This window comes from Gobio gobio (assembly GCF_949357685.1).
Source record: "Gobio gobio genome assembly, chromosome: 4".
In the NCBI taxonomy this organism is placed as follows: Eukaryota; Metazoa; Chordata; class Actinopteri; order Cypriniformes; family Gobionidae; genus Gobio; species Gobio gobio.
In genome coordinates, this window is record NC_137100.1 from 45,019,219 (window position 1) to 45,038,697 (window position 19,479).

General features: G+C 38.7%; 5 protein-coding genes across 12 annotated transcripts in view; 1 reads left to right on the top strand and 4 right to left on the bottom strand.

Annotated features, from left to right (window-relative positions):
• loxl2b (lysyl oxidase-like 2b) overlaps positions 1 to 6,438 on the bottom strand; it is a 32,263-nt gene extending 25,825 nt beyond the window's left edge. Inside the window, exons 1-3 of the mRNA XM_079814838.1 lie at positions 5,516 to 6,438; positions 3,132 to 3,501; positions 2,729 to 2,904 (exon numbers count right to left, since the gene is read on the bottom strand). Of these exons, the coding sequence (XP_079670964.1) occupies positions 2,729 to 2,904; positions 3,132 to 3,471 (516 nt within the window). The 5' untranslated portion in view covers positions 3,472 to 3,501; positions 5,516 to 6,438. The remainder of the gene's footprint in view (positions 1 to 2,728; positions 2,905 to 3,131; positions 3,502 to 5,515) is intronic.
• Positions 6,439 to 7,135: 697 nt separating this feature from the next.
• Positions 7,136 to 8,485, top strand: drd7 (dopamine receptor D7; the record flags this gene model as incomplete). The annotated part of the gene is made up of 1 exon (XM_079815725.1): positions 7,136 to 8,485. One exon carries the CDS (start codon positions 7,136 to 7,138, stop codon positions 8,483 to 8,485), a length of 1,350 nt encoding a protein of 449 aa, XP_079671851.1.
• Positions 8,486 to 11,157: 2,672 nt separating this feature from the next.
• Positions 11,158 to 12,417, bottom strand: histh1l1 (histone H1 like1). Its single transcript, XM_079813971.1, has one exon. It carries the CDS (start codon positions 12,347 to 12,349, stop codon positions 11,747 to 11,749), a length of 603 nt encoding a protein of 200 aa, XP_079670097.1. The 5' UTR covers positions 12,350 to 12,417; the 3' UTR covers positions 11,158 to 11,746.
• Positions 12,418 to 15,099: 2,682 nt separating this feature from the next.
• Positions 15,100 to 15,411, bottom strand: LOC307124726 (histone H4; the record flags this gene model as incomplete). Its single annotated transcript, XM_079814151.1, has 1 exon — positions 15,100 to 15,411. The coding sequence occupies one exon, from the start codon at positions 15,409 to 15,411 to the stop codon at positions 15,100 to 15,102; it is 312 nt and encodes a 103-aa protein (XP_079670277.1).
• A 672-nt stretch (positions 15,412 to 16,083) lies between these two features.
• On the bottom strand, positions 16,084 to 19,116 carry cyb561a3a (cytochrome b561 family, member A3a). 8 transcript variants are annotated; one of them, XM_079814067.1, is made up of 9 exons: positions 18,971 to 19,092; positions 18,797 to 18,873; positions 18,482 to 18,554; positions 18,342 to 18,402; positions 18,020 to 18,216; positions 17,589 to 17,797; positions 16,975 to 17,129; positions 16,584 to 16,755; positions 16,084 to 16,414 (listed from the first exon to the last, which is right to left on the bottom strand). In XM_079814067.1, the coding sequence occupies exons 5-9, from the start codon at positions 18,204 to 18,206 to the stop codon at positions 16,391 to 16,393; spliced, it is 747 nt and encodes a 248-aa protein (XP_079670193.1). In that variant the 5' UTR covers positions 18,207 to 18,216; positions 18,342 to 18,402; positions 18,482 to 18,554; positions 18,797 to 18,873; positions 18,971 to 19,092; the 3' UTR covers positions 16,084 to 16,390. The 8 variants fall into 8 exon arrangements, with proteins under 8 accessions (XP_079670193.1, XP_079670194.1, XP_079670192.1 ...); XM_079814068.1 differs by having other exon boundaries at positions 18,797 to 18,886; XM_079814066.1 differs by lacking the exon at positions 18,342 to 18,402 and having other exon boundaries at positions 18,450 to 18,554; positions 18,971 to 19,116.
• Positions 19,117 to 19,479: the final 363 nt, after the last annotated feature.

Genomic DNA, 19,479 nt, shown 5'->3' on the forward strand with positions numbered 1-19,479 from the left:
AGAGATCATGTAAAACCCACATACACTTGTTCAATGGTTCTCAGTGACTGCTCATGATTCATGGGTTCACAGAAATCATCGCCCCCTAGCAGGGAACCATTGACATTTCGAAGTGTTTTGGAACATTTTGAAACAGTGATGACTAAACGAAGCTTCATTTACTGAAATCACGTGACTTTGGCAGTTTGATAGACGCTCCAAACCAATTGATTCGAAACAGAAGATTTGTAAAGCTTCGTTTTAAAATTGCCATCACTACTTTTCACATTCTGGATTTAATAAATGCTGAACTTGGGTTCAACTACAACTTGCTCAGTGGAATATGTTACAGAATGCTCAACCGTAAATAATGGACCCAGCAGTTGCCCTCCTTCGGCTTCGTCAAGGCAAACAGCGCATTGAGGATTATGCCAAGGACTTTTGTGAACTCTGTCACCAGGTAGATTTCAATGACGTTGCCCTCAAGGGCCTTTTTCGCAAATGGACTTGATGATCACTGGAATTACTTAATGCCTGAAAGTGACATTCCTGGAACCATTGCAGAGTATATTGACTTTGCTTTATTAATGAGCTGTTCCTCATTTACTGTGGGAATTGTGGAGGAAGAGTCCTACAATCCCACAGTACCTACCAAGCCAGAGTCTGTTCGTGTTACACCGGCCAAGATGGCCGCTACTCCTCTGTTTCAGACATGATGGCCACCGCTCCAGTGTCTCGTCCTAAGATGGCCACCGCTCCAGAGTTTCGAACCAAGATGGCCGCCACTCCAGAGTCTCGAGGCAAGATGGCTGCCTTCCCAGAGCCAGAATCTTCAGACTGTGCAGCGCTGACTATAGTGGTCACAGCGATGTGGTGTGTGGGCAGCACACACATCTACTCCTGCCCCTGACCAGAGATGGCTCCAGCCCCTGACCAGCGTCCAGTGATGGCTCCAGCCCCAGCATCCAGAGATTGCTGTATCGCCAGAGCCTCGTCCTTCCACGGCCACCATGCCAGAGCCTCGTCCTTCCACGGCCACCACGCCAGAGACTCGTCCTTCCACGACCGCCACGCCAGAGCCTTGTCTTGCCATGGCTGCAGGTCCTCCAGTGCTCCACGGCCCAGGTCCGCCCAAGCTCCACGGCCCAGGTCCACCCACACTCCACGGCCCAAGCCCGCCACTGCTCCACGGCCCAGGCCCGCCACTGCTCCTCGATCCTAGTCCAGTTCCCCTTCATGGGCCTGGCCCTCCATCCCTCCCCCTGGTCCTCCAGCCCTCCCCCTGGTCCAACTCCACTCGTCCACTCTCTTGAACTTATTTAAATTTTTGGGTTTTGTGTGGGTGTTCCATTAGGGTGTCGGGATCCACCCTTTGAGGGGGGATGTGTCACATTTGGTTTTGGGATTTGGTTCACGTTTATGTTATGTTTTCTTTTATTTTGAAATTTTGCCTCAGTCATGTTTCCTGGTTCTTGTCATGTGACTTCCTTGCCCTTATGTGATCATGTCATGTGATTCCCTAGTTTCATGTGTCTTGTTCTGATTGGTTCCCTTGTCTATGTGTCATGTTCTCATTGGTTGGTCTAGTCATGTATCCATAATTCTCATTGGTTCCTTGTCTTGTCATGTGGTTGAGTTCTGGCTGTTCATTGGTTGTCATAGTCATGTGTTTCCCTAGTCTCTGTATATATAGTCCTCATGTTTGTCAAGTATTGTTCCCTGTACCATTGTTGGCGAGTTCATGTTTCTTGTTCATGCTATGCCAAGCCAAGCCAATGTTTATCGTATTTCTGTTCACATTTTGGACTCAATAAAACTGCACTTGGGTTCATCTATACTTGTCTCTAGTGGAATTACGTTACAAATCTAGAATAAATGTATGTTGTTGTTGAATAAAAGCAGGGGCTCTGTTCTTTCTTTTGATATATTGCATGTTCAGAATTAATAGAACAAAATATAAAATAACAAAAATACTGGCAGTGGCTGCCATTTTTAAATGGCAGAAAAAGGTTAAGAAATTCTAAAACACAGAAACAAATTAATTAAACTATATCAGCACTGGACAAGGCTAAAATGCACCTTATCTCTTTAAAAAAAAAATTAAAAAATCTGACATTTAAATGGATATATAACACATATCTCTTTAAATCATAAAACTCTTCATTGTGTTGAACACACAAAAAAAACTTATAACTGGCTAACTACTCATTTTTCTTTCCAAACAGGGAGAACATCTTGTTCACTTACATTAAAATTAGGTTAAAAAAAAAATCACAGATTCGACCCCCCAATTCTCAGAAGTCTTGCTGTAAAGTCATGCAAAGCCATGATTATAAATATTTATCCGTCTAAAAAATTACTTAAAAGTAATTTGATCAAGGCAGAAACTAATGTATTGAACTATATCAGCACTGGACAAGGCTAAAATGCAGCTTATCTCTGCATTTGTGTATGCAACAGATTTCCCATGCAGTTCAGCCAATCAACCAAATAAAACATTTGGAAAGATTCCCCCAACCACTTGCACACAAAAAGGTCTTGCTTTTGCACAAACCACATAGGCTGAATGACATATTTTGGCTTCGAAATGGCTAAATTCACTATAAGGTGATCATTTCATTTTTTTTTTACAAACATAACCAAATATCTATTTTTCTCTTTTGGAAGTTGCAAAATTTGAATGGCCATGACACCTATGAATAGTTTTAGACAGTAACTGTGGAAACACATCTGTACCGAAATGACTTACATTAATGTTGTTGGTCAGGGTGTTAACAAACTTGAATCCTGGGATTCTCTTGTCACTGCAAACCACCCCGACATCCTCAGTATGCTTGCAATCTGACACACCTATGCCGTTAGACTCACACTGAGCCAAACTCTTCTCCTTCCCCGTGCAGTGGACATTGTCAAACCAGATACGGCCTAAAAACACAGGAAGTCAATGCATATACAGTTCTGACTAGTCATCAGTTCTCCATGGATGAATATTATTGAATGATTAAGTTTAACAATATAGGATGTAAACCGGCATTCACGTATTATATTAATATTATATATTACATTGTTGTACTGTACTGTACTATTTACGGCGACAATTAAGAAAAATGCATCAGATTATATCAAAGACATTCTGAACACAAAAAGCTTACCTTCTCCCTTTCCATATTTAGATGATGGAAACCAGGAGACTGCTTCAAAATAACCCAGTTCTCTGCATACAACTTGGGCTGCATGAATGGTGAAATCATCATCACACACAGTGCCCCACTCCCCTTCATAAAAGACCTCAACGCGCCCTTCGTTGTGCTTTCGTTTCTCTCCTGCCAGACGTAGCTGTATCCTGGGCGTATCTGCAGGAAGCTCTGGAGCAGTGTAAAGATCCAGTGAAGGGTCCTGGTAGCCCGGAGGGTAACCCAAGTGCTCATACTGTGCGTAGCTCTGACTCCACACACACAATAGTACAAATGATACAGACCAGAGGGACAGCATAATGATAGAGGCTCAGATGGTTTTTATGGCCTGTAAAAAAGCAAAAGTGAAGAAAGATGGGGGGTTTTATTATTATTTTTTAAAAGACAGCACAGAAGCACATATTTTATGCTCAAAGACATAATTCATGCATTTTAAGATTTCAAGCCACCAATTTATCTGTACTTTTTTAATCAAAGAATATTTTATCAAAGAGCTGAGGGAGAATAGCATGTGAATTCTCGTTCATCACCAAACCGGCCCACATCAAAGAGAGCAATAATGAGAACACAGAGACTTGTTTAGAACCCACTGTGGCAGACTATTCATCTATATTGCCCATGACCTAAGCAGGAAAAATATAAAATTCACTTAGAATACCATGGAAAAGAATCATGTTCTAAACAGAAAATACGGTTTAATTGAGCGTAACTGTTTGACAGATGTTTAAACACTTTGATTAGGATGTTAAGATATTCTCTTTGGGTGACACAAGAGAATGTGCTGATGGAAATATGGTAAGCATGAGTAGATGAGGTAACTGCTTTCCTTACTGAAAAAACACTTTATACATGAAGTACAAAAGTCCACATTGAACATCTGGCATAAAAAGAAACAGAATTGTAGGGTTTTGAAACCCTACCATTCAAAACAAATAAATGTTAGGATGTAAAATTAATAATAAACATGATTTTTAAATCTCACATCGAAAAAGCCATTGTGTACAAAAAAGTAAAAAATGTCATTCTCAAATAATGCTTGTTTTGCACAAACGTGTCTACACACATTTCAATCCAGTTTAATCAAAATCATGTGATGATAATATAATTTAACTATTAAAAAACATGGCTAAAAATTAGAAGAAGAAAAAAAAAGCTAAATACAACCTGGTTCTCAGATATAAAAATGACATTCTCAGTGCAAATATAATGTGATTAAAAGGCCGAGTCTTCAAGACTTTTTGGTTCTCCAGTACTCTCTGGAGTGTTAGCAGTTTTTTTCCAAAGGCAAGAAAAAAAATATATAAATTGTAACCTGCTACAAAGAGTTCCCTTAAGATTGCCACTCCAAGATAAAAGAGGCACTTCTACAAAAGCACTTTTTAAAGACTTCCACTCACTTTCAAACACACACACACACACACACACACACAAACAAAATGTTATTGTCTAAAATACATCAAAATGGTGAAGCATGTGACCTAAACTAAAACTAAACGTGAACACTAAATCCTGCCAACATAAATATATCTGTCAGGATTATTAAAACAATGCATCTTCAAAATGAATTAGACAACATTTCCACCCTCTGCTGTACAGCGGCCTAACATCGCATTTCTTTAAAGATGTGCTTTGTCTAAAGTGAATCTCTGTATCCCACCTCTCAGTAGTCTACAGATAGCTTGTTTCATTCCGAAATGTATTTGTGACATGTTTTTGTTCGTATGGACAAAACCTACAGCTTTGTGCATTCTACAGCTTTGGAAGCGACTCATTCCTGTCCTAAAGACCTGGTTTTTGTCTATTATCATTCTGCACTTCCAGACAAGTCCCTTGACCACCATGAATAGGATTCAAACCAGGATATAGGGGTTCACAAGTCAAAGGGTCACAGTTCTGTGTAATACTACCCAAGCACAATAACCCAGTGTTCTGCCTGAACCAAATGTAAAGGCACAGAATACTTTAGCATATTCATTATAATTAATAATATAAACATGTGTTGTTTAAAAATTAATTTGACCCAATGCAGTCACATAAGCCCATGGCAAAACTTTCATCACTCATTTAGAAATAAAATGCTTGTACTTGCAATGACTATTCCAATGACTCAAGCATGACGTCATACGTAACAATTAGAGGCATTGCATGTGTCTTTCTCTTATATCTAACAAGGAGACGTGCTGTAGTGTACAGTAAAACAGAATGAAGCCAGAAAGTCGAGTAACAGATATGTCAAAAGAAATATTCACTACAACTCTCTCATGCTTTTTCTTTGAAAGAAGGAAAAACGAGATTATAAAGTACAACTTAATAACGCAAAGCATATGCAGTTGTTAGCTTACTTTTGCTGCGAGTGCAAATTTCACAGTAGAATACTCCTCCAATGTGAATCTCTGCTTCTCTCGGCTGCTGTACATCCCCTAAACTTTCACTGGATGATCTGCAATTTCAGGAAAGTCGAAAAAAAGTTACGCCTTGTTGAACTGCCCCCTCACGCCCACCACTGTGAGCTGGTGGTGACCTCGTCGTGGACCTCCAGTTGGACGAGCACATAACTGGTATTTTTGAGGACACAGACATTATGTACGTGCCAAAAGAAGCCGGTTGTTTTGGACAAAAAAAAATTATAATTATGCCCTATTAAATAATCTAGCACGACAATAACTTTAGGTGACTGGTGGGGAGTTTATTGGACGAGGGGAGGAAAACAAAACTTCCCTAAGTTGATAGCACTTGGTTAACTAGTTGTGGCGAGGGTGTTCCGATAAGACAAACATCGCCAGACGCCAGATCTTTTTTACGAATCATCAGTTGAACCGGTTCACAAAACCAGACTGAACGATTCGTTGACGAACCAGACTGAATCGGTCCAAGCAGTTCTCAGTTTTAGTGGTTGAGTTCGACATCGGCATAGCATAGCATACATAACCTATCCGTCTATTTTTTTCAACACAACGCTTGTCTTCCGTGCACACATAAATATGAATATTTCTGGTATAAGGTAATGCAGCATAAATGAAAAGAGTAGTATGGTATTCTGAATACAGCAATTGAACTAAAAAACAATAAACTAATAAAACACTAGTAGCCTACTGGAAATTATGTAGGCTATACGACTTGATTTGACCGTTTTAGCTCGTATAGTAAAAATTGGTTTGAATTGAATCTTTTTTCAGTAAATGGGCTAAATAAATTGTGAACTATTCTATATTGACAAAGCAAATTATTTGTAGATATGTAGGCTAATATTCCACGTTGCCGTGTCAGAGACCACGTGACGACGCGATTACGCAATGACGTAAAATAATAGCTGAATCCTGGTTCTTTGAAATGAACTGTTTGAAGGAATCGTTTCGCAGTTTTTCTCGGACCTGTCTTAACTAGAACCTCTTCTGTCGGTTTTCTGTGGGACATTATTGTACGTATACTGCCATCTTGTGGATAATGGTGCACTTGCGTAAATTAATCCATAACCGCTAATTATACTTCATTATCAGACAGCAGCTGTGTTCTTAGAAACATTATTTTCCATGTATGTTGCTTTATTTCTTTAATAATAAACACTCTAATTATTTCTATAGAGCCTAATACCTAATTGAAAACATAAAATAGGCCTATTTCAAAATAAATAAATAAATTATAGGCTACATATCCCATCATTTATATGACATGAGTCACATTCTCCCCCTCTCCAGTATTTTCTCAGGCTCCTCCCCCTAGTCCTACTTCCAAGATCATTAGTCTCACCCTCTGCACTGTATTCTCACTCACATCTCTGGTTGAAGAAAGGAGGGAAGGTTATTTCAGAAATGTTCAACTATCACAGGCAACTCTCTCCTTTAATGGATGAATTCCTGAAGACTTTGGATATTAAACTATCGGCAAATGTTCCCCGAAGGATGGATGCTTGATCAAAAGACATTTTTCAGGTTGCAGCCAGGGTAATAGGGACATCCTGGAAGATGGTAAACCAGACTGAAGGTTATATCTCAGAGCTAATAACTCGCTCCACAACTGCTTGTCTGCTTTTTATTTTTGTGCTCTCCACATTTCTAGGGAATGCTCTGGTGTGCACAGCAGTGGTACGGTTCCGTCATCTGCGCTCCAAAGTGGCGTACGTGTTTGTGGTGTCTTTGGCTGTCTCAGATCTCTTAGTTGCCTCTCTTGTGATGCCATGGAAGGCAGCTGCTGAGATTGTGGGTTTCTGGCCATTCGGCGGTTTCTGTGAAGTATGGATAGCCTTTGACATCATGTGCTCCACTGCCTCCATTCTTAACCTGTGCATCATAAGTGTGGATCGTTACTGGGCTATTGCTATCCCATTGAGCTATGAGCAGAAAATGACAAGAAGAGTGGCATTTGTCATGATCGGAGTGGCATGGACTCTCTCTGTTCTGATCTCATTCATTCCCGTGCAGCTAAGTTGGCATAAGACTCCCGGCCATAAAGAAGACATGGGAGAAATGGCTGAAAAGTGCGATGCCAGTTTAAACCGCACTTACGCCATCACTTCATCTCTAATCAGCTTCTACATCCCTGTCTCTATAATGATTGTCACTTACACACGCATCTTCCTCATAGCGCAAAGGCAGATCCGAAGGATATCAATGCAAGAGTGCACCATTAAACATGTTCAGTCCTGCCAAAGCTGCAATAAAGCTCCTGAGGAGAAGTTAAAAAGCTCATTTAGGAGGGAAACCAAAGTCCTGAAAACTCTGTCGATGATCATGGGTGTGTTTGTCTGCTGTTGGCTCCCATTCTTCATTCTCAACTGCATGGTGCCATTTTGTGACCCTGGCCTCTACAATGCCGGGCAGATCCCGTGTGTCAATAAGACAACCTTTGACGTGTTTGTGTGGTGCGGGTGGGCGAACTCTACCTTGAATCCCGTAGTTTATGCCTTTAATGCAGAATTCCGCAAAGCGTTCTCCAGTCTCTTGGGATGTGGGAAGTTATGCTCTCGGAATATGGTTCAAACTGTTGACTTCAGCAACGAGCTGGTGTCGTATCATCGTGACTCCACGAAACTTCGAGAAGTTCACCTCTTCGGTCACCCCTGTCTGCATCCGCACACTGTCAAGGAGGAAAGTGACAAAGACATGTGCTTTGATACAGTGTCACAGATGGCTGAAGTCCCTTATGAGACTGACTGTAACTTTATATATGGGGAAAGGCCTCCTATGCTGGATCAAGGAGAAACAGAATTATCTTTGGATAAAATCATACCATTTTCAAAAGCAGATGAGTTAGAGTCTCTTGAACATGTGGTTCAAAATGTAGGCGAATCTCCTAGTAACTCTGGAATACTGTGATTTGTGTTTAGGTGTACTCTGACTGAAAATAATTATGTGTATGTATTAGACAAACAGTGAGACTATGACTAATTGAATTGGCTCAGAGAACTGATTATGATTGCCGTTTCTACATTACTCTGCTCATGAATCTTTCAAAAGGTCACTCACTATGAGATATACATACGCTAACAATACAGTCAATTGCTATTTCTACTTGAAAATGCACAATCTTTTTACTAAATGGAAGAAATAATTGTCATGTTGAAATGTTTTGTTCACTTTGCTGAAAATGAATAACCCGACTTTGAAATGTCCTCTATCCTCTCTTAAAGGAACACTCCACTTTTTTTGAAAATAGGCTAATTCCAATAGGCCAACTCCCCTAGAGTTAAACAGGTGAGTTTTACCGTGTTCAAATCCATTCACCCTATATCTCCGGGTCTGGCGGTAGCACTTTTAGCATAGCTTAGCATAGATCATTGAATCTGATTAGACCATTAGCATCTCGCTCAAAAAATGACCAGAGAGTTTCGATATTGTTCCTATTTAAAACTTGACTCTAGTTACATTGTAAGACCGAAGGAAAATGAAAAGTTGCGATTTTTCGGCCGATATGGCTTGGAACTATACTCTCATTCTGGCGTAATAATCAAGGACTGCTGCCGTACCATGGGTGCAGCAGGCGCAATGATATTACACAGCGCCTGAAAATAGTCCCCAGCATGCTCCCTGTGCAAGCAGGTTGTCGCGGTGCTGCGTAATATCATTGCGCCTGCTGCACCCATGGTACAGCAGTGATTATTACGAAGGAATGAGAGTATAGTTCCTAGCCATATTGGCCTAGAAAATCGCAACTTTTCATTTTCCGTCGAGTAACAACAGAAGAGTAGAGTTTTAATTAAATAGGAAAAATATCAAAACTCTTTGGTAATTTTTTTGAGCGAGATGCTAACGGTCTAATCAGATTCAATGATCTAAGCTATGCTAAAAGTGCTACCGCCAGACCTGGAGATCGGCTGAATGGATTTGAAAACGGTGTTCCTTTAAAGGGAAAATGCATTTTTTTGTTTGTTTGTTTGTTTGAGCATGGTATATGAGATCAATGGAAAAATTTAAGTTAAAATATATAGATGTATAAAAGTATAGTTTACATGATGCTTTAAAGAAGTTATTGTCCTGCAGTGTGATATGCAATAGGCATTTCATTTTTTTTTATATAATAATATATTCTGGTTTTGTTACCTCATATATCATTTGATGGACTACTTGGAAAGTTTATACATTTGCCACTCCACAGGACCATTTAAAATAAAAACAACAATCAAAAAAGGTCAAACTTTGAAATCATTCAGTAACAGGATCTGAAATATTCACTTTTCTATATTCCTTCATATCCTCCTGGGACCCATAAAAAGTGTTTTGAATTTAGTATTTTTTCATGTCATTACATTGTTTAGAGCATAAAAAACGAATGGAAAAAAAAAACATTTTTGAAAAATGATATTTTATTCATATGTTATGATATGTCCTCTGTACTTCACACCAGGACTCAGTTGTTTAAAAAATAAAGTGACATGAAATTGCATGTATAGGCCAAAACAATGGGGTTTATTTTTAATTCACCAATCAATTTTTAGGTTTCAGGATTTTTTTAAAACAAACTTTGTTTAAAGATTATTCTGCACTATGTTATGAAAGATATAACGGAATGCTTTGATAAACCATTTTACGTAATGAAATATGTGGGTAAAATGGCCATACTTGGATTTTCCCATTCAATACAATGTATAAATACACTGCATCTAATTTGCATATTAATGTGTTCTTGGTGCAACATGTCATGAAAAAAGAAGTGTAATAATGGGAGTAATAATTGGCAACATTTTCATAATACTATCTAATATTTCATAGGAATATTGATATGTAATTTCTTTCCCTATTCACTTGTTGTCTCCAAAATGCCTGATAAACATTATTTAAGTCCTGGTGTCCACTACAGTGGACATTTATGAAACCAGTGCCGTTTTCTAACAGTCATATTTTGATTAGAAACTCCATAACATTTTCCTGCGATGTTGATTTATAACAAACAATTTGAAAATTAATCCGATTTAAATTATAATAAAAAAAGATTATCATATTTCCATAAGAGTGCTAAACATTAATGTCAGCCGTTTTTAAAGATCAAGAAGTTGTTGTTGTCCTGGTGAAACCTCCAAACATTTGGTATCTCTGCAAAACCCCGGAAGTGCTCTTTACAGGACATACAGACTGTGACATGTGACATGTATGATGTCAGAGAAATTCCCTAAAATATAACGTTCACTACAGTGGACAAAAGTTTGTTCGTGGTCCCAGGAGGATATTTTAACCTATAAAAATCCACACATTTTTACAAAAATAAATAATTTAATTAATTAATAAAACAAGGTCTACCCAAAATATATGAAATGACTTTTAATAAAAAATAAATTATCCTCAATTAAAAACAAACAAACACTTGAACAAGCATGATGTACATTTAATTGAGCAGATAAATAAGACAATTGAGCACTCATATCGGTCTGATATCATGTTTGTTTTTATTAGGAGTTTTATACTAAAACAGGTTTTGGACAAAATATAAGTTTATGAATAAATGTTAGGAACAATAGTACAAAAAACAAACAAGTAATTTCACTGATGGAATGTATTTTTGCCTTTGGTAACATTCAACAAACCATCGCTTAACTATGAATAAATTAAGTGTCTGTTCTGTATTGCTGTATTTACAGGAAAGTCTCGTATAATCCAATACAAAATATAAATATGACATCATAAATCAGTGATAAAACACACTCATCTTTTTTTAGTCACATCCGCACGTGCACACACGCTCGCACACGATGAACTTTGAACAAACTGTTAATGTATGCACATTTTGTACACTTTCCAACCAGCGGACTCTTCTGTATAATCTCTAAAGGGTTGAACATCTAAGTTACACCAAGTAATCGGCTTTGTGTATCAGGTACAGAGGTAGAGACTGTCATGTTTATACAAACCGATCTTGATAAAAGTCTTTCACAGCATCGTGCTGTTCGCTCGCACTGGTGTCATTTTAGAAGCAATAAGACTCTACAACAAGACAGCTCAAAACAGCGTCACATCCCACTTAAAATTTTCTCAGTCTATTAAAAAGGCATTAGCCTTCTTACATGCATCAGGAACATTTGCACTTCTGTGAAGATGGGGTGGCTCTTACAAGAGCCTTTGGTTTATGGAGTGAAGTTTGTCAGTCTACTTTTTCTTGGCGGCTGTCTTCTTCGCTTTAGCAGCCTTGGGCTTTGCGGCTTTAGGCTTCGCTGCTTTGACCTTCTTAGGACTCTTTGCAACTTTCTTCACAGCCGGTTTCTTCACTTTCTTTGGGCTTTTGGTGGCTTTCTTGGGCGCTGCCGGTTTCTTCACTTTCTTGGGAGACTTCTTCGGGGCAGGTTTCTTTACTGCTGCCTTCTTGGGCTTCGCCGCCTTGGCCGCCGCCTTCTTCGCGGCTGGTTTCTTCGGTTTCGCCACAACTTTCTTGACGGGTTTCTTGGCGGCTGGTTTCTTGGTCACCTTGAAAGATCCGGATGCCCCGGTGCCTTTAGTTTGAACAAGCGCCCCCTTTTTCACCAGAGATTTCAAAGCAATCTTGACGCGAGAGTTGTTTTTCTCAACATCATATCCACCACCTGCCAAAGCCTTCTTTAGAGCCGCCAGGGAAACTCCTTTGCGCTCGTTGGAAGCGGCAACCGCCTTCACGATAAGGTCTGACACGCTTGCTCCAGGTTTTTTCGCCTTTGCCGCCTTCTTCTTGGGGGCTTTGGCCGGAGCAGCCGCGGGAGCAGGAGCAGTTTCTGTCATAGTTTCAGTAAACTTAAGAGTCTCGTAGTACAGAGCTGTCAAACAAACAATGTTTACATCCAACAGCTGAGGGCGGGATTTAAACGGGAGATGAGAACCATATAGACTCAACTGCCTCAACCGACGCTCTCAACAGGACGGAGTCGTTTGTAGATGTGTTTTCTGGTCTTGAAAAACACAAGGTTTTCCGCCATAAAGAGTGACGGATTGCAGACTTTAAACCACGTCCAGATAGCTGAGTCCTTCCTCTTTAAGGGCAGCTCATGTTTTGTACAAAACATCGGTCAGTTTATTGTACAAAAATAAAAACGCGTCCAAATTTAGTGCGAGTCTCAGCGGTAAATATCGCACTTCCTCTGTTCTTTTGTAGATTATATATTTAAATTCGAAAACCACAAATAAAACGATAGATATATTGCATAAAGAAGACCCTAATGTACACATTTAGGGTGGTTCTAGACTAAAAATACTCATGGAATAAAAAAATGAAGCGGTTTTCTTTAGTGGAGGTAACACAGATCAGCGCTGTCGCCATTTCAACCTCCCTAATCTCTCGGAGATTCTTTCAACAACGATCTATTAATAATCATATCTGTACAACCAGTACACGATTCAAGCAACTTGTATATAAGCAAGTTTCCTAACTTTACACACATTTAAGACGTTATCCGTCATTAATAAAACGGGAGTAGGCTGTCTGAAGGTAGTGTCGAGGTGTGCGACAATAGGAGGAAGCAATCTTGGTGTGTATTTATTAACGTTTTGCAACATTTAAACACGTTTATCAATACTACTAAACACTTTACTATTATTCTAATTCAATTTAGTTGTTATAAAAAGGTAACTTAACAACTTAGCATAATAACGAGGATTGTCAACACGTTGCTTCATTGTCCAGCAGGGTAATATTGCTGGCTGCACTACGTAGTTAGTGCAAACTGCGATGTTGATCAACTGTAAACAATAAAACTATTATTTTTGTGTGTCACAGATATTTATGGAATATTTCATAAATGTGACAGAATCACTCTCTATTTTAAATTAAATTTGAGTTTAGTAGGCTACTTAAACATTCCAGGCTGACATCTGATCACTGGAGACTCACTGAAATGGATTCAAGGCTAAAATTCATTTATCAGTAATAATATTAAACATCAATTAGGGCACCAAAAGCACATTTCAATGATAAATGACACTTTCATTAACTGTTTATTTTTACTCAAAACAAATCATAAAACAGATAGCCCCGGCCCTGGATGCTGATTGGTCAAATAAGTCGTTCCAGCAGATATAATGGCTTTGACCTGTTAATACGCAGTGGTTATTTATGTTAGCTTTCTGTCTGCTTGCGGAATGAAACTTAATGAAGTTGCTCATTGAAAATGTACTTATGTTTTAGTGAAAATTTGTTTTTAATAATTTTGTTAAGTAAATGCATTAAGTGCCATTTCTAGGCTAGACCACAGACAATTGCTAGGCATATGCAACAAAAAGTAGCCTATAGTCTATGCTTTTAATGCTTGTGCCTATGCTTCTATTATGTGGTATCGTTTGTGAATAAAGTCACTCCGCTGTGTGCTGTGCCTAACAATGCCATGCATGGTTATATTTGGGGCAGTCCTGGCCTAATGGTTAGAGAGTTGGACTTGCAACCCAAAGGTGTTGTGGGTTCGAGTCTCAGGTCCGGCAGGAATTGTTGGTGGGGGGAGTGAATACCAGCGCTCTCCTCCACCCTCAATACCACGACTGAGGTGAGACCCTTGAGCAAGGCACCGAATCCCCAATTGCTCCCCTGGCGCCGCAGCAATATGGCTGCCCACTGCTCCGAGTGTGTGTTCACACAGTGTGTGTGTGTGCGCACTTGGATGGGTTAAATGCAGGGCACAAATTCCAAGTATGGGTCACAATACTTGGCCACACGTCACTTCACGCACTCATATTCACAATTTAGCAGATACCTTATACCTTCTTAATTAAAATACACAAATTGCAGGCCAGGAATTTTGTGCCTGATCGAGTTTGTTGTTAGAAGTGAAAATTTCCTTCAAATGTTATTTTACTAAGCAAATTCATTAAGTGCCATTCCTCCACTTGAAGATAAAGGCCACGACATTAGGCCTACAAAACGTCAACTAAAACAGGCGGATGGAAGCAGTGATGGGATGCTGTGGAATCTAACATTTGACGTGCTCTATCAATCAGCACAGAATATACGCTTTATGGGACTATGCTATTGAGGTTATGGGACTATGTTGTGGTTGGTTTACATTTTAAATTGTGTCCTTAATGTTTTTTTAATATGGTGTATATGTAAATATATAGGAAAAAATAAGGCACAATTTATGCCTTTTTGCTTATTTTCATGCACATATTCAATCATTTATTTATTCAAATCAAACTCTTAACCAATAACTTATAGTTAGTAGATTATGTACATTTAAGAGTACATATACAAAAACAAAACCTCACCTTTCTGACTAATGAACTAACTTATAATGTGTATGCTGTTAAAATAAGTAGCTTATTGTTAATTAATGCTAACCATCATGTTTTTTTGTTTTGTTCTGTTCCATTTTAAAATATGAACACAATATTAAACTAACGAAAACACGACTTAATGTGTTGTGGGGAACTTTAAAAAGAGAAGAAGAAAAAAATGCATACAGATAGATTAATTTGCTCTTTTGAGGGAACGTTTGGGCGGCTCTTAAAAGAGCCTTTTTTTCTTTTTAATCCGGTTCGGGTAAAATTTAACCGCCAAAACCATACAGAGTACGGCCTTGACGCTTCAGAGCGTACACTACATCCATAGCAGTCACAGTCTTGCGCTTAGCATGCTCTGTGTAGGTTACAGCGTCGCGAATAACATTTTCAAGGAACACTTTGAGCACACCACGCGTCTCTTCATAAATCAGACCAGAAATACGCTTCACACCACCGCGACGCGCTAGGCGACGAATGGCTGGCTTTGTGATTCCTTGAATGTTGTCTCTCAAGACTTTGCGGTGACGTTTAGCACCACCTTTCCCAAGCCCCTTTCCACCTTTTCCACGGCCAGACATGGTAGCAAACTTAAATGTAAAAGAGCACGAACGGAATGGGTGGGAGGACTCGGGAAGACTGACAAGTATCTTTAAAGCGGACCTGGTTGAAACCATGCTTGTCACAATGCCACATCGGGCGGGGCTCATGTAACAATGCAAATGTGCAAAACAAGAAGAGAAATAGGAAATGGTCTATTGAGATTCAGTTTCTTTACTTTTATTTGATTGCAGATCATGGAATGTAAGAAAATGTATAACAAATAAACATGTATCAAGCGCGCTATGCTTCATGTTGTGGTATTCGCGATATTTCAGTAATCAGGATAGACCTCCTTATCCCTTATCATTGTAATACGTTTGTTAGTTTTTCTGAATACTATAATTGCATTCCTTTTGGTACCTTATTTGGGATGGATTTGCATTGAATTTGTGTTTTAGTGCGTATATTTCAAACGGTCAAACAGTAACTGATTGGATTTTTACTGAAATATGTAAATTTTAAACACCTCTGCCCACCGCTTTGATTGGTGCGGGACATTCTTGGTTTCTATTGGTTATTCGCTGATGATGACGCGTGGGGGTTTGTCCCTGGTTTGAATGCCCTTGCAGGCCTTTCCATCCGGTTTGAACCGGTTTAACAACAAAGAGGAAATACCTTCATCTGGATTTCCTTCACAGACACAAACAATTATGCTTCATGAAATGATTTTATTCATTTATTATATACAGAGGTATTCTCGAATAATAAATTAGCACAAACACTGACAATCAGCAGTGATTATTTCTGTTTTGCCCTATGCTATACACAATTTCAAACAACAGCAGCAGCACAATCAAATCTAAGCAAAAATAAAGAGAAGATTTAAAATGTCTTCCCAGGAATGCTCGGTATAATTAGAAATACAAAGAGCAAAGGTTGAAATTTTAGGGGCCTTTGATTCAACCGAGGATCCGTCTGCTTATCAGTCAGAATGCAAATCAATATTTATATGAGACATCAGCTTCCATCATATGCCAGTGGCTGAAAATGAGAGAAAGGAACAATATAAAACACTTCTGTCAGAAAATCACTCATTTGAATACTTTTTTATTCATTTATGAATATTGAGAGGTTTGTACTAAGGCAAGATAATTCATATTACTTGTGTCACAATATTAGCAAAGCCATCATAAAATCCTTTGTCTCTTACCCTGTAAACTCCCTCATCATCATAGCCTGGCTCAGGACGCTGCCATATCTGATTGGACAAGATTTTCAAAACAACCAATCCAAATGCTACAATGATGACTCCCAAAGAATTTGCAGCTATTGCCTCTGGTGGTAACGCAGAATAAGGCAGTGTCCCATTGGTGTTTGCTTTTCTGAGGAAAGAACCAATAGAAGGACGCATTTGCTATACGGCATCACACTGAATCTATTGAGAATTCTACATGTTCTCTGTTAACTCATATTGAATACAGCATAATGATCAGATCTACCTAATCAAACAGCACCAATGCTCCATGATAATTTTTCTAACATTAGTAGCCATATACTGTATACATAGATTCCTTCATGTCTTAGATTCCACTGTCACTTACAGTGCAAAAAAGAGCTTTTCGTTGATCCCGGAGATGCAAGATACAATGCTCAGTACCAAGATAATTCCTCCCATCCAAACATGAGTTGGCTTTATAAGAGCACGTGCAGCCATTGGGGTGCAAGGTAAGAGAAACGCTGTAAAACCCATGACCCACTGGGGAAAAAAATAGAGAAAATGACTTTTATTTAAAAAAAGATTCTTACATTTAATCTGCCACAGAATAAAAATAAACAAGGTAATTGCGACTTTGTTCTCACAATTCTGACTTTGTAACTTGCAATTGTGATTTTATAGCTCACAATTCTGAGAAAAAAAGTCAGAATTTTGCGTTATAAACTCATAATTGCAAGAAATAAAGTAAGAATTGTGAAATATAGACTTGCAATTGTGAGAGAGAAGTCAAAATGGCAAGAAAGAAGGTCGCAATTACCTTTTCAATTTTGTATGTCATGGTAGAAACACTTCAATGGACCTGTATGTAGCCTACATATGCAATAGACTACATTATCTGAATCAAAATAGTTTGAAAGAAAATTAATTTCATTTTTTTTATCCCCTATTTAACTTCTTGTTTACAACAACAAATTAAGACATACACACAGAGATACACACCTGTGCTGTGAAAAGTGCAGTGGTACATATCCCCACCCAGCTATGGAGGGAATAGAGGTTGGGTATGTGGTTTGTGTTGTGGTAGTCGAACACAGCACACAGCCCGATAACAGACAGAATAAGAGAAAGGAGCAAAAGCCCAGCATGTAACAGCTTCCACGGGAGCTTATTATGACCCCATGTCAGAGGGATACGGTACACTACGGCCGCTGGTTACAAGAGAAAAGGACATTAATGACAACTGTCAGAAAAAACTAAAACAGTCAAATATTTTTTCCTATAACTAAAATTATATTTCACAAACAATGTAACGCACCAAACTAAAACCACCCCACACAGATGAAAGTTTTGCTTGTGCAATGTCATGTGGTATCATATTACAGCTACAGCAGCATGACACAAAGGCCAAAATAATACCCAATCAAACGTACCATTCCCATAAAAAACCACCATTCCAGTGACCATGAAGACCGGGTGCCAGTTGAAGTGCTTGGCTGAGCCGTCCCATGCAAATCCACCCCGGTAGGTGTAATTCCAGTGTGCTACTAATACCACACAGGCTATCCCCAATATCAGGCACAGCAGATAGGTAACGTAAAATGCAACAATTCCTCTCATCTTGTGAGGGCTGCAGAGACAGAGAATGCAGATGAACTTTACCTACACATGTATTACATGTAGACTGAGTTATAGAGGTGTTCACAAAGACATAAACAACAACATTAATAAGAATGTCATTATATTTAAACTTGCCTTATAAAAACGCGATTAATACAATGCAGTGATCTTCGAAGAAAACCCCATCAAGGTGTACCTATAAAAGGCTGTTTTAGCAGTGCAGCACATCTAAATGTACAGTACCTTTATCTGGTATCTCACAAATATCAAACAACCTCGTGACGGGTTTTTTGTTGGTTGATCTCAGTTCCTCTTTCCATAATTCCCCATCATGATTTTCGATTTCGTCTGCAAACAGACCAGATGGCAAACAACAAACAATAGAAGAAATGAGGAACAGCAAAAGGGGACAAACTAATAGTAAGGATGAAATGGAAATTATGTCACTCGACGCTATAAATACTGTTCAAATAGAGAACTGTTTAGAGAATTCAAACTGCTTCCATGACGCAATGTAAATAATCTAACACAAAAGTTTATTCTAAAACATTTCGGTCTTAAAGACCTGTCGAATTAATGGAAAGACTTACGGAGCGGTTTATACTTTTCTTTTGTAGTTTTACATTGTAGTGTGTCTTACTGGTTGTTTTTGGTTGTGACGTAATGCCTGTATGAGGACACTCGAAAACAGACGAGGTAACGTTACACGCGCACACTTATTTAAATATTGCCTATTAAAATAATAGTATTGACTGTTAACGTACGATAATATGATTTTATCAGATGTGATGCAGGAGAGGGAAAAAAAGCGTAGGCCTATACAAACTTTAACGATCAAGCTAACGATTTTGGAAAACGCAGAACCCAACACGGCATTTCCTGTTTCACTGCAAGGGTGCATGGGAAGTGTAGTGAACACGACATATTGCGCAATAAAATGCGATTTCACAAATTATTGGAATTATTTCTTAACGTTTGATTAATAATCAACAAAACACTGACATAAATAATGACGTAAGTAGAAAAAAGCAATACAAATTACGTACAAAATGTGTCGCTCTTTCCAAATGTATGATATGTCTTTAAAAGGAAATTAAAATGAAGCTCATTTCCCCAAAAAAACATTACATTAGCTATGCAAGACAAATGTCCCCAAAATTATATTTAAAAAATGATCACAAGTGAGAGATTTTGCACACTTCATCTTCAGAATGCAGTGTTTTTCTTTTGCACCTCTATGTTTTGAAACTTGTTTACCAGTGGGTCCTGCTTC

Bases quoted from the DNA above. Each gene is read 5' to 3' on its own strand.
- histh1l1 (XM_079813971.1), bottom strand. From the start codon at position 12,349: ATGACAGAAACTGCTCCTGCTCCCGCGGCTGCTCCGGCCAAAGCCCCC.
- cyb561a3a (XM_079814066.1), bottom strand. From the start codon at position 18,206: ATGAGAGGAATTGTTGCATTTTACGTTACCTATCTGCTGTGCCTGATA. The intron at 17,130-17,588 runs GTGTGTATCTCT...TTTTTTCCCCAG, and splicing joins CTGCACTTTTCACAGCACAG to TGGGTCATGGGTTTTACAGC. The intron at 16,415-16,583 runs GTAAGAGACAAA...TCTCATTTTCAG, and splicing joins ATGATGAGGGAGTTTACAGG to CCACTGGCATATGATGGAAG.